General features: G+C 34.3%; 1 protein-coding gene across 1 annotated transcript in view; it reads left to right on the forward strand.

Annotated features, from left to right (window-relative positions):
- The first annotated feature begins 961 nt into the window (after nucleotides 1-961).
- Nucleotides 962-14,760, forward strand: part of LOC140450506 (venom acid phosphatase Acph-1-like) — a 38,539-nt gene continuing 24,740 nt past the window's right edge. The window contains 1 exon segment of the mRNA XM_072544161.1: nucleotides 962-1,216. Coding sequence (XP_072400262.1) covers nucleotides 1,097-1,216 — 120 coding nt within the window. The 5' untranslated portion in view covers nucleotides 962-1,096.

Consider the following 14,760-nt stretch of genomic DNA (forward strand, 5'->3'; position numbering starts at 1 on the left):
GTTGCTAGTTTCTCTGTTAGGTTCGTCCATCTCTTTAGCTTCTTCACTACTGGTTCTCCATGGATGCGCCTGGTGGTGGCATAAAAAGCCTCTGTAACAGAAAACATCGAGAAAAGGAGTATGACCGTCAATCCAAAATAAACTAAGGTAGACTCGAAGAGTGCTGGGTTTTTCGGTCAAAGTGGAGAAATAAAAGACAAAGAAGGTGGCTACTTCATCTATTTATTGAAGACGTTTCGCTTTCTGCTCAGAAAGCATCATCAGTTCATCTAAAAAGAACAATATGAAACCAAACATCCATAGAGAAGTTACAAAAAAAGTGTGTTACCTTACAAAGACAGGTAGCAGTCAATGATGTTAAAAATATGAAAAAGCTTACGAAACTGGACATTTAGAGTTAAAGTTGTATAAAACAATTAATTGAAACTAGGTATAGTTTGCAATTTAACAAAATTAGCACAGCAAAAGAACATGTGATAAACATACGTGTATATAAAAAAGTTATATAAAAACTTAAGTAAAAAACATTAAGGTTTATTTTAAAGTGTATATATATATATATATATATATATATATATATATATATATATATATATATATATATATAAATACAATAAAATAAAATGTATTACATAAATTTACTAAACATTTGTGACTATTTCTGAGAGCACAGTAGTCAGTGGGTAACCCATTACTAAGCCTTTCATTTACTACTTACTTACGTTTGTATAGTTACCTAATATCACTGATTGATTTGGAAGTAGTTTTAATTTCCAAATCAGATATTTATTGTAATTTTTTCCTTATCATTTATTAATTTTTATAGTAGATATCAGAAATATTTTTTTTGATAATAAAATTTTATTCTTCATGATAAAATAAATATAAATAACTACATACAAAAGTTCTCCTTAATGACCATTAACACATTTCATTTCATTAAGAAAAACCCAAAATCTGAGAATGGTGGCTCATTAAAAGTTCAACGCCTGGCCTAGTTTTCTCATTAAAATAAAAGTTTCTTTAAGATATATAATAGAAAAAACAGCGCGTAAAGTTTATCCGTTACCCGTGTAAAAATCCATTATACGTTAAAATGATAATTGTTAAAGTCGCGATTATTTTAACAAGTTTGTACATTGTTAACAGCTATAGGCTTAATGGTGATCAACAGAATATTAAACAAGCGGATTCGACTGTGATATTAACACATGTTGTGAGTAGTTTTTCTTTTTTATTTTGTGTAAAATTAAAATATAAAATTGTATAATTCGGGTATTGGCTTAAGAAATTTTCCTTGAGTTTTCTAAATTTTAATTCTTTTTCTTCGTTTTATAAATTTCTCATTAACGAAGGTTGGCCTCCACATTTATAAAAGTTTCTTTCTACTAAGCAGCGTGGATAAATTCTTTCTACATCCATAATTGTCCAGTCCTGAATATTTCGCAGCCGTGAATTTTTCTTTCTATTAATTCACTTTTTCTCATTTATTTAACCCTGTATAATGATCTGCAACAGACTGTATTTCTAATTATGCGGTCTTGCGTCTTTTTTGTTCTTAACAATTTTTGATCACGACCAATCCTTCTCAGCACTTTCTCGTTGGTGTCTTTGGTCGTCCTCCGATATATACAAAGTTCAAATGCTTTGATCTTCTTAACTAGGCTTATGTAGGCTGATAGATAATTATATTTTTCTATTCTCTTTATTTGCTGTTCATATAGGGTAAATTTTACTCAATATTTGTAAAGCCCTTCGGTATTATTATAAAGTTGGTCTTAATAAGTCCCGATTCAATGCATTTGATATTAACCGCATCTAGTAAAATTTGTTGCTCTTCCATCTTCCCTAGACTCACCCATCTATCTGGTCCACACATTTCTTGTATATTCTGTAAGGTGTATTATCTATAGTCATTGCATGTTATGGGATTGTTATTTTTTGGTAAAGGTATAAATATTGATTAAAGCTGTTCCTCCAGGATATTGTTTTCTTCATATACGTGGTGGAGAATTCGGGTGAGTCTTTCTATGTTACAATCATCTAAAGCTTTTAACAACTCAATTGGAATTTTATCTGGAGCAGTTGTTTTTACTTACTTACTTACTTAGTCCTAAGCCTTTCTACCGTTAGGTGTAAGGCTGGTGGGGTTAAGATTTGCACTGTTGTCTCCATGCTATCCGGTCTTTTGTTAGATTTCGTGCACTTTCCCATGTCAATCCTTTCTTCTCAACTTCTTTTCTGATTTCGTCTACCCACCTAACTCTTGGTCTTCCTCGTTTGTTTTTCCCTTGCATTCTCGTTTCAAACACTCGTTTTGTTAATCTTTCATTCGACATTCTACACACGTGCCCGAACCATCTTAGTTGTCCCTCTACTATTTTTTCGTTTATTGGTTCTAGTTTTAGGTTTTGTCTGATTGTTTCGTTTCGTATTTTGTCTGTCCTCTTTCTGTTTGCTATTTTCCTCAGGAACCTCATTTCCATAGCATTGACTCGAGATTTTTGTCTCCCAGTCAATGTCCATGACTCGCTATTATAGATGATTGTAGGTCTAATTACTGATTTAACGACTGCCGTTTTTACCTTCTCCGGTATTTCTTTTTTCCCCAAAAATGTTGTTTTCATAGTGTTAAATAAGCTTCCTGTTCGTCCCATTCTCTCATTTATTTCCATGTCTTTTTTACAGTTTGATTCAATTATTGCTCCTAGGTATTTAAAATGTTCCACTTGTTCTAGTTGTTTTCCGTTTAATTGTATTGCGTGTGTCTTTCTCTTATTTGAAATTATCATTGTTTTTGTTTTCTCTGTATTTATTTTCATATTTATGTTTGACAGTTCTTCTTCTAGGATTTCAAGGTTGTTCTGTAGGTCTTGTAGGTTGTTTTTAATGGTTTTGCATTCTGTTCGGCATGCTCTACTTCTGGGGGTAAAATTTGGGTATTGTTTTCCTTTACTCATATATTGTCTACTTTCTCTCGTCCTCGAACAGTTGCAAAATATATTGTTCCCATACTTCTTTTATTTTACTCTCTTCATAAATTTTTCCACTTTGCATTCTGTATGACATGCCTTACTTCTGGGGGAAAATTTGGGTATTGTTTTCCTTTACTCAAATATTGTTTATTTTCTCTCGTCATCAAATAGTTGCAAAATATATTGTTCCCATACTTCTTTTATTTTATTCTCTTCTGTAATTTTTCCACTTTGCGTTCTGTATCTCATGCCTTACTTCTGAAGGTAAAATTTGGATACTGTTTTCCTTTACTCATAAATTGTTTGTTTTCTCTCGCCATCTAATAGTTGCATAATATATTGTTCCCATATTTTTTTATTTAATTCTCTTCTGTAATTATTCCTAATTTCATTCTTGTGATGAGTGTTTTTTTTAACTATCAAATTTTAATTTTGCATTTCATTTTTTCAACTTGAAGTCTTTTTCATCTTTGTCTATTTCATTTCCGAAATAGCCATTCCATGAAGTAGAGAATTGTAGAAGATTGAATTTAACTTTGACACGCATTGTAAATAGTTGGATTCTTTTATCTTTGAAGTCTTTTTAATGTATAGGACAAGGTTTCCTAATTTGGACCATTTTTCAAATATCTATTGTATTACACATGTTAATAAATATTTCAAAATTTTTTCATGAAAATCATTTACTAAATACTGTTTATATTCCAAAAAACAACACAAATAATAGATACATGGTAGTTTATATTATTTTATTTTTCAAATGAAAAAAATATAAACAAAAGTCCAATTTGGGATACTGGCATCTTTAATTGCACCATTTTTTTTTGCCGTATTGGCAGATTCCAGTAAGAGCTAAGAAGGTATTCATTAAATTCTGGCAGGCAATGGTGGGGAAATCTTTTTTGGACATCTGCGTCACGGAGCAAGACACCCTGGCATCTTTCGACCGAGTAGGATACTAGACCAGAAGACCCCAGGGTAGTGCCGGATTAACCGCGTTTCGCTAAAACCTTAACCAACCACCGTTCCAGAGAGGTGGTCTTGCCACTCAATAAACAACTTAAATAAAAAACTAAAAACTTATATAACCATACCTATTACCGAAAATCAGAAAATATTTCAGACGTTAACTAATAATAAACTAATAAATAATATTAACCATAAATTTCAGATCCCTGGTTTAATTTTCTCCTCTGTCCCTCTGCTCCTTTTTATTCATTACCCCAGAAATCAGACTGTACTTTTCTCCATTCTTTCTCTCCTCTCAATATTATGTTTACCATATTTATTTTCTTCTTCTTCTTCTTCTTCAGCCTTCATTCATCCATTGTTGGACATAGGCCTCCTCCAATTGTTTCCACGCTTCCCTATCTTTTGCAATTCTCATCCACTGCTTTCTAGCTACAGCTGTTATATCGTCTATCCATCTCTTTTTGGGTCTTCCCACGCTTCTTTTTGTTTCTCGAGGTCTCCAGAATGTCACTTTATGAGACCATCTGTTGGTGTCTTGTCTTGCTACATGTGCTACCCATTGCCATTTCAATGTCGCTATTTTTTCCATGATGTCGGTTACTTTAGTTCTTCGACGTATTTCGGTGTTAGGAATTTTGTCTCTGAGGCTTATATTTAACATGGCCCTCTCCATGGCCCGTTGAGTTACTCTTAATTGTTCTGCCATTTTTCTTGTTATTGCCATAGTTTCCAATCCATAAGTTGCAACTGGTAGTATACAAGTGTCATAGGTTTTTCGTTTTAAGTGTATTGGGATTTTTCTGTCTTTTAAAATGAAGCTCAACTTCCCAAAAGCAGCCCATGATAATTGTGTCCTTTTTTTAATTTCTAGGGTTTGATTTTCCTTTTCGTTTTTAATTGCATGTCCTAGATATATATATATTGTTCTACCTTTTCTACATTGATGTTATCTATCGTGATGTTTTCTAGGCTGTTGCTTAATATCTTTGTTTTGTCAAAATTCATTTTTAATCCTATTTGATTCGATTTGTGATTTAAATCTTGTAGCATTGATTTTAGTTCATGGATATCTGTGCTTATTAGTACTATGTCGTCTGCGAAACGCAAATGGTTAAGATATACTCCATCTATTTTTAATCCCTTTTCGACCCAATTTAGTTTTTTGAAGACATTTTCTAATGCCAAAGTAAATAACTTGGGTGAGATGGTGTCACCCTGTCTCACGCCTTTGCCAAGGTCTATTTTCATAGTTTCCAGATCATCATCTATTTTTACGTAAAAAGTAGCATTATCGTATATATTCTTAAGGAGGGCAGCATATCTTGAATCTACTCTGGCGTCGTCCAGTGCTGTTAAGAAAGCCAATTTCTCGATACTGTCGAATGCTTTGTGATAGTCGACAAATGCCAGATGTAGTGGTATGTTGTACTCTATTGTTTTTTCAATAACTGTCCGGATTGTTTGCAAGTGATCGATAGTGCTAAAACCCTTACGAAAGCCTGCTTGCTCCACCGGTTGGTATGCATCTAGCTTAGCTGTCAATCTATTTGTTATTATTCGGGTTAGTAGTTTGTAAAGGTGTGACAACAAGGTTATTGGTCGGTAGTTTTCTATATTTGCGGCGTCTCCTTTTTTATGGAGTAGAATGACTTCCGCATTTTTCCATGCTTTTGGTATTTATCCTTCCAATAGGCATTTATTCAGTAATGCTCTCATTGCCTCTTCTAATGCAGTGCCTCCCATTTTTAGCATCTCTGAAGTAATTTTATCTTCTCCTGGTGTTTTCCCATTTTTCATTTGTTTTAGGGCGGCTCTTGTAACGATCTGCTCTGATCGTTTAACAGTTCGAACCGTGGGAGTGTCAATATTTGCGCATCCACTTCTACAACGTGACGGCGAAGGGAGATTCAGAACGGCTATTTAAGGCGTGTGAATAGCGAAATTAGACAGTCTTGCAGCTAGCGCTCTAGGCTCCCTGACTCGCCGGTGTACTGAACCAGCGAGACATTCTGGACAGAGATAGTTCCGTATTGAGGATCATACTCTGTCCCTAACCAAGCGGAACCCATCGGTATTGCGTATTGAGCATTACCGTGGATCTGCACAGAACCAACCGGGACAGAGATTTCCGTATTGAGGTCATACTCTGTCCTTAGCCAAGCGGAACCCGTCGGCATTGTGTATTGAACATTGCCGTGGGTCTGCACAGCTAAATATTTTGTTTGCGAGCATATACGGAGCTTTCTCTGAATTGAAGCGAAAGCGAGTATATTAGTAGTACTAATTAGTTTCTTTTCTTTTATAGACGTTTGCCGGGGAATACTCATTCATCGCGGGACCCAGACGGAAACGTAGAATTCATTTTATTTTTGTTTTATAAGTACACAACGTAGAATTCCTTTTTTTTTAGTTTTTATTTATTGTATATATATACTTAATAGATTTATTTTTATTTCAAACCTGTGTTTTACTGAGTCTGTCGCCCCGAAAGAGCTACCCATCACACTCTAATTTCTGATGTTATTATTTCAGGGAGATCCTCTGAGCCCACATTTAAGATATGTTTTGTTGGTATACCGGGGTTCGGAATAGTAGAAGTATACAGCTTCTCGTAAAATTTTCGGATTTCTCTAACGATCTCTTCCTTATGCGAGCACAATGTTCCACAATCGTCTTTTATCTTTATGATTTTATTCCTGCCAGCGGATTTACATGTTTTTAGTACTTTCATGTTCTTATTGTTCTCTATGGTTTCAAGAATCTGGTGTGTTCTATAAGCTCTGAGGTCTTTTCGAATATTTTTCTTAACACTTCTGTTGAGCGCTTTATAGTCCGGGTTATCTATGTTCGTTCTTCTTCTTTTCTCTATCTGTTCTAGAGTCTCGGGTTTTAGTTTAGCTTCTTTTTGTTTTCTTATTCTGCAACAAAGTTTCTTAGTGACTGTTTGTATGTCTTTAGTTATTTTCTCAGCTAGTTCATCTATATTCTTGTGCTCAAAGGTATTTGCTACTAGTTTCCGTGCTAATTCCTCTTGATATTTCTCTTTATTACTGGCTAGGATGTCTGCCGTCGGTAAAGGGTATATTTATTTTATCCAACCCGAAACCCATTCGCCTTTCGAAATCTCCCCTCTCATTTGCCCATCTCTGGCAGTTAAAAATGTGGGCGGGAGCGTCGGCATTGTACCACAAACAGTACAGTCTGCCGAGGTAGATTTGATTATTCTATTTGTGAAGGTACCAAAACTACCATGTCTGCTTAGACACTGCGTCAGGAAGTAGTCTAGTTTCCTGAACTTACATTCCCACCACGGCCTTAGATCGGGAATAAGCTCCTTCGTCCACCTTGCCTTTCGGCTATAATTCGCCCATTCTCTCTGCCACTCTACTATCGTTCTTTCTCTTTCATTCTCATCTATATTTCCATCCATCCTCCTCGCATACACCCTCGCTCGCTCTTTGCACAACAAAACGATTGGTATCACCGCTCCAATGACATATAGAGCCTCATTTGAAACCGTCCTATATGCGCTAAATACCCTGAGGAGCATTCGCCTTTGCGATGTCTCCATCAGCTTAGCGTATTTCGCAGTATTCAGTACACTACACCACACGGGGGCAGCGTAGGTTACCATCGACTGAAAAACTCCATTTAGCACCTTTCTTTTTGTGCTACCTGGGCCTCCAATGTTTGGCATCAGCCGTATCAACGCCTAATTTGACCATTAGTGCCCTAAATTGGACCAATGTTAAAACCTATATTTAAACATAAAGAACGTGTTAAAAAATATAATAAAATATTAACATAATAAATATATTAACATAACATAAACTAATATTAACGTTTTGTAACTGATAAACTTAATATAAATGTAAAAAATCTATATTGTCATGTAATAATATGAATCTCAATCTTCAGTTTTTTAACTCCAACAATCAAATATCTTAATTTTTAGCGATACATTGACACATTTTGCTTGAAACCAAATTTTACATTTAAGACATTGATAATTTCTTTGACTGATTTAGACTCGCATATTTCACAATACAGCTGCCAGATTTAGCTACACCTTTTTTACAACCAATTTTTAACAATTTTAAAGTAAAAGAGGTTATTCTTTGTATGTGGGTATATTTTATTTTATAAAAACCCTTAAAAGGGCAACATTACAAGCACGAACGTTTTCGGAACAACTGTTTCATCATCAGGTTTAAAATGCAGGTTAACATGCCTGAGCCACCAAATATTTGGGTAAAAACCCTTTAAATTGAAAAATGTTACCAAGATTGTACATGATGTTTATAATATTATGTGATGTTAATATTTTAATTAGATTTTACTTCAGGTAACATACACCCATGCTTAAGTGAGTTCCAGTGTCCGGAGAGTAAACCTCTTCAAACGGACTACGGTTGGCAACCGTAGTCCGTTTGAAGAGGTTTACTCTCCGGACACTGGAACTCACTTAAGCATGGGTGTATGTTACCTGAAGTAAAATCTAATTAAAATATTAAACATCACATAATATTATAAACATCATGTACAATCTTTGGTAACATTTTTCATTTAAAGGGTTTTTACCCAAATATTTTGGTGGCTCAGGCATGTTAACCTGCATTTTAAACCTGATGATGGAACAGTTGTTCCGAAAACGTTCGTGCTTGTAATGTTGCCCTTTTAAGGGTTTTTATAAAATAAAATATACCCACATACAAAGAATAACCTCTTTTGTTATACGTGGTATACAGCCAGCTACAGGAATTATTTTCCTTGTGGATTTTATTTAATTTTAAAGTAGTTTTAACCGATTTACTTTAGATGCCTCAGCTCGTGCTTCAAGTTTGTTTTTGTACCGGAAACTAGTTAATTCAACTGCGTCCTGGGTGCGGCAAACTTTCATTTAGAGAAGTTGATGCTGCTCTCTTCGTTCGTTCTGCCAATGTAATATTATCTTCTTCAGGAGAGGATGCTTCCTATTGGGATTCATGGTTAGAGTAGAGTTTGATGCACTGTCAAACATCATTAAAGCTGCAAAATCAGTTTCATTAAAAACATTTTCATCTAAAGGCCAAATGCTACTAACACGAAAAGCATTATGTGAATTTCTCACTGTTGCAGCAAGCCTATAGCCTCTCTAATTATCCCGGAAACGTGAAACATTGATACGTTTGACCCACATTATTCCGCAACCATTTTTGAATGCATTGTCTATAATTATTTTAAAAGGATTTGGAAGAATCCAACATTCAACGGTTGAAGTCCGTGTGTGGTGTGACTTGGTTACAGCAAAAACCTAATTCCATTATCGCTGGCAATTTGTAGAGCTTTTAGGTTTTTACTGTGGGTGCTGTGGCCGTTTAACAATAACAAAACAGGGGCCTCATTGCTTGGCTTAACTGTTTTAATGAAATGATTAAGTCATGTCACAAAAAGAGAGCTACTGATATATCCAGTATCGCTAATAGTGGCAATGCTGCCAGACGGAGCACCGGATGAAAGTTCCTATTGAAAACGTTTCCCGTTAAAAATTATCATGGATAGTACAAACTGTGTGCAGTAGCACAATAAACCACAATAATATTTACCCCCTTTTTCCACTAGAAATGCTTCCAATTTGATGTTTTCCCTTTGGCTAATATTTTCTGACATTGTCGTTGTACGGTTGCCTGTCTCATCGACGTTAAATAGGCTTGTGGCGGTCAATTTTTCCTCTTTACAAATTCTTTGTAAAAGTTAATAGAATTTATCAACTCGTGCTTTGCTAAATCCTGCAGCCCTTGCCGTTGATGTTTTCTCCGGCTGTCGTAACGATATTTCTTTATGTCTTGACATGAAGCCCTAATATCACTTCTTGCCTGCCATACGTTTATCTTCTGCTTCTTCTTCCTCTTTATAAGCAATTCTGCTTGTTCATTGGCGGATTTATACCTCGTTGGAAGGTTGTCACTCCATCTTTTCTGCGGTCGTCTGATACTTCTGCCGATTGGTGACTTATCTCTTGCTTTTAGCCACACAAGTCTCCCCCATTCTGCTTATGTGGCTATTCCATTCTTTTTTGTATTTTGAGTCCATTCATTTATACACTGTACGTTACATTTTCTTCTAATGTCTTCACTGCTCTTTCGATCACTCAGCGTATTTCCTGTAATTCTTCTCAGTACTCTCATCTCTGCCGTTTCCAGTAGCTTTGCATTGTGGCTGTGTCGGGTCTTGTTTCTGAGGCATATGTCATTATTGATCGTACACTGGCTATATAAATTCTTGATTTTATCTCAGTGTTAATGTGTCTGTTTCGCCATATAATGTTATTAAGACATCCTGCCAGTCTATTTTATTTCCATTACTTGTTCAATACTGATGCCATCAATTTCTATTTTACATCTGGTTGGTTTTTTGCTGACTACTATTGTTTTAGTTTTCTGAGATGAGATTGTCATATTAAATTCTTTTGCTCTTATGTTAAATCTGTGGACCAGTCTTTGCAGGCTATGTTCATCTTCTTCTTCTTCACGTGCCATCTCCGCGACGGAGGTTGGCAATCATCATGGCTATTCTGATCTTAGATGCTGCTGCTCTGAATAGTTCAATTGATGTGCATCCGTACCGTACCATCTTCATCTTGGGTTATCAATATTGCGTAGTCTGCGTAACAGAGTATTTTGATTTATGATAATTTTTAGTTTCTTATATAGGTTATGTGTGTTCTGTTTATATTAAATCCTTCTATTTCTTTGCAACTTTCATCTATCGAGCATTCTTTAGTTTCCTTGACCTACGTTTCTACTAGTTTCTTTATTTGCTTATATTTTTTTTTATTTGTATTTCTGTATTTTCGTCTAGGTGCTTTATAATATTTGGTGTCATCCAGTCTTTTTGGCACTTGGTTCTTTTCTAATAAAAACGTTTCGCCAACGTTAAGTACTCCCGCCTTCATTTCCTTCCAGGCAGTGTTAATATCTTTTTCTGAAGCTTCTATGAATGCTGGTATAATTGCTTCATTTATTTGTTGTTGACATTTTTCACCCTCAATCTTTGACAAATCTAGTCTCAATTTTTCTTTTTTTTTCTGTTATTTTCTCAATTTTATGTTAACGTTGGCACGAAGTAAATTGTGGTCGTAGTCTGCATCAGCACTAGGATATGTTTTCACGCTTTTAGATAAGGTACATACGAATTAAAAAAACAAAATGATCAAAATCCATCAACTAGAATAGGTTATACAGAAACTTACAGTATTTTAAAGTCCATTCACATTTTTGAACTCTTGAATTTTTACTTCTCCCTTAGTATGATCATATATATCTTGTAACAAATACCTGTAACATAAATTAACTAGATCAAATATACCCCAGGGATATAATAAGCAAAATTTAAGGGGGTTCTCAGGACATCTCTATATCTAGGATTTAACGACATTTTTTTATTAAAATATATTTATATTAAGCAAACCTTTCTGCAGAAACTTTTTTAATTATTAACAATTTAGAACAACAATGCATTATTTTTAAATTTTTACTTACCATTAAAAAGCTATCTATTTATACTTATATATAAACATTTTATTGGTTAAGAAATAGAAAAACCTTTAAAAAGGCATATATTCTAAAATTTATCAAGTTAACTTGTTTTAAAAATATCAAAACAAGGCAAAATCGTTAATTATCTATATCTTTTGTAAAAATAAATTAACACCTTTTTTGATTACTTTTAAACGAGAGTCTTATTTAACAAACCGATAAAATTTTATCTTGATTAATCCGTTAGTGTAAAAATTATTCAAATTGTTTATCACAGAAGTATTTTTTTTGTAATTACATGTTTTAGTAAGACATAAAATAATAAACATAAATAATTCTAAAGACTTTTCCTTTTAATAATAGTAATAGTCTCCCGTTTTATACCGCTGTCGCGGCTTTGGGAGTATAGCAGGGTAGTCTGCTATATCTAGGGCCTACGGTATACAAGGAAGGTAACATGGCCAGTGCTACGCTTCAACCGTCTATTATTACCCCTGGTTTTACCCAAGGTACTCATTTTTATTCAGGCTGAGTCGACCTGGGGCCTATAGACATTTTTAAAATGTCTAGATGTTCTTGCCGGCGGTGGGATTCGAACCCCGGACCACCAGCTTACGAGGCAAGCATCCTACCGCTTGCGCTACGCAGGCCCACATTTTCCTTTTAATAAACATCAAAAAAGTTAAAAAAATAATTTTTATAACCAAAAGCTGTTTTGTAGAGTTACTGTAATTTTAACCTACTAACAATTAAAATAACTGATTAATGATGGATTCGACCGTTACTTGATGGAAATTCATTTTATGTAATAATAAAACACTGAAAACTTTGTTTTCAAAACTACCAGCTTGAATAACACCAGTTTTCAGAATAAACAACAACTTAGGCAAATATATTAAAAACAACAAGAGCCAAAATAAAAAGCACTTACACAGTGGTGTATACAAACATAAATGTGGCGACTGCCCAAAAACTTACATCGGTCAAACTGGTGGAAATTTTAACAAACGAATAGCAGAACATAAAAGGGCTTTCAATAATAGAAAAACAGATTCTACATACGCACTTCATCTTCTAGATCATAATCATTCTTTTAATGACGAATTTCAAATTCTTCACATTCAAAATAAAAGGCCTTAAGCTATATTTGTTAGAATCTATGAAAATTAACAATTTAAAAAACACAGACATAATTCTGAATGACCAACTTGAGACAAACAGTCCTCCCGTCCTCAACATATTCCGTTAAAAACTATAAAGTGTAAACGCATACCAAAAATAGATCACTTGAGAAAGGCAATCAGCCGAAACAGCTGTAGTGATCAGATTTTATAATAAATTTTGTGGAAGTTTTGAAAACAAAGTTTTCAGGGTTTTATTGTTACATAAATTAAAATAACTTTTAAACTCTTACTTTTAGATAAAATATTTCCATATATTTGACAAGCTGATAATTTTTACACAAATCTGAGAGAAATAGACAAATCTAAACTTAAAGACAAAGATGGAAATCTTATCTTATTGTAGATCTAAAGAATAAAATAAAAAGATGGACAGCATACCTGAATGAATTATTTGAAGACGATAGAAACAACTTAACTCAGATAATCAATGCAACTGGGCCAGACATATTGAAAAACGAAGTAGAATACGCAATAAGAAACGCTAAAAATGGAAAAGCAAATGGACCTGATGAAATTCCTACAGAACTGTTGAAGCTTTTGAATGATAAATCCGTAACCATAATATTACATCTATTCAATACAATATACAGTACTGGTATATTACCTCAAGAATGGTTGCTGTCTACGTTTGTCACCATACCGAAGAAAACTAAGGCAACGCAATGTTCTGATCATCGAACAATCTCCTTGATGAATCATCTGCTTAAAATATTTCTTAGAGTCATCCACAACCGAATCTATCAAAAGTTAGATATCGATATTAACGATACACAGATGAGATTCAGAAAAGGATTAGGTACAAGAGAAGCTCTCTTTGCCTTAAACGTTCTAACACAGAGATGTCTAGATGTTAACCAAGAGGTACACGCCTGCTTTATAGACTTTGAAAAGGCCTTTGACAAAGTACGCCACAATATACTCAAAGAAATCCTGGAGGGTAAGAACATCGACACCAAAGGCATACAAATAATATTAAATCTGTACTGGAATCAGCGAGCTAATATAAAAATAGAAGACCAAACATCGGACGAAATAGAAATACGTAGAGGAGTACGACAGGGTTGTATATTGTCACCACTTTTGTCTAATATCTACAGCGAACAAATATGCCAAGAAGCTCTCTCACATGCAAACGAAGGGATAATAGTCAATGGAGAAGTTATCAATAACATTCGATATGCTGACGATACTGTGATAATGGCAAAAACAGCGGAAGATCTACAACATCTAGTTGAAAGTATGAATGAGATATGTAATAACTACGGCATAAGGATGAACGTCAAAAAAACCAAATATATGATCCTCAGTAAGAATCCAAGACATGGCACTAGTATCGCAATAAACGGTACCCAACTCGAAAAAGTAAGTAATCGAATACAAATACTTGGGAACCTTCATCAATGAAACAGGTGACCAAAATCGCCAGATAAAAAGACGTATTAAAATTGCCAAATTACCATTGAAAACGCCCATATTTACTTTTTCATATTAATAGGACGAATCCATCTTTTTCTTTTCTCTAATTTATATGTAATCTTTGGAAACCTATAAAACTACACTCACAATTTATGCTATTATTAGCACAATTAAATACGCAACATGTATTTTCACCAATTTTTCATAAAATTCATGTGCAAAAAAGATCCAAAGGTCCAATTTTGTCATATTTCGCCACTACGCACGCTGGCATCGTTTCAAGGTACCCCTACCATGGTTACGCACAGAGTGAATACAGTAGAAACTTATACAATATTATGGTACAGCGTTTCCCAAACTAATTTTTACGTGGCCAGGATATTTTTGTGCTTATCCTTCGTGACCCACTATTTTTTTGCATATCCTGGTGTGTACAATAAAAAATATTTAAATATTTATTATAGTTTTATAAAGTTTAATAAAAAATCATTCTTCTTCTTTTTTTGGTGCCTATCCTCTGTGGATGTTGGCAATCACGTTGGTCCATACAACTTTGTTGACAGCTGCTCTAAATAGCCGTATGGTAGTCATTCCTGCCCACTGTCTGCTGTTCTTCAACCACGATGTTCTTCTGCGCCCTTAAGATTTTTTGCCTTCTATCTTGCCTTGTAAAATTAGTTGAATTAGTTGATACTT

This window comes from Diabrotica undecimpunctata, chromosome 9, assembly GCF_040954645.1.
Source record: "Diabrotica undecimpunctata isolate CICGRU chromosome 9, icDiaUnde3, whole genome shotgun sequence".
NCBI classification, from domain to species: Eukaryota; Metazoa; Arthropoda; class Insecta; order Coleoptera; family Chrysomelidae; genus Diabrotica; species Diabrotica undecimpunctata.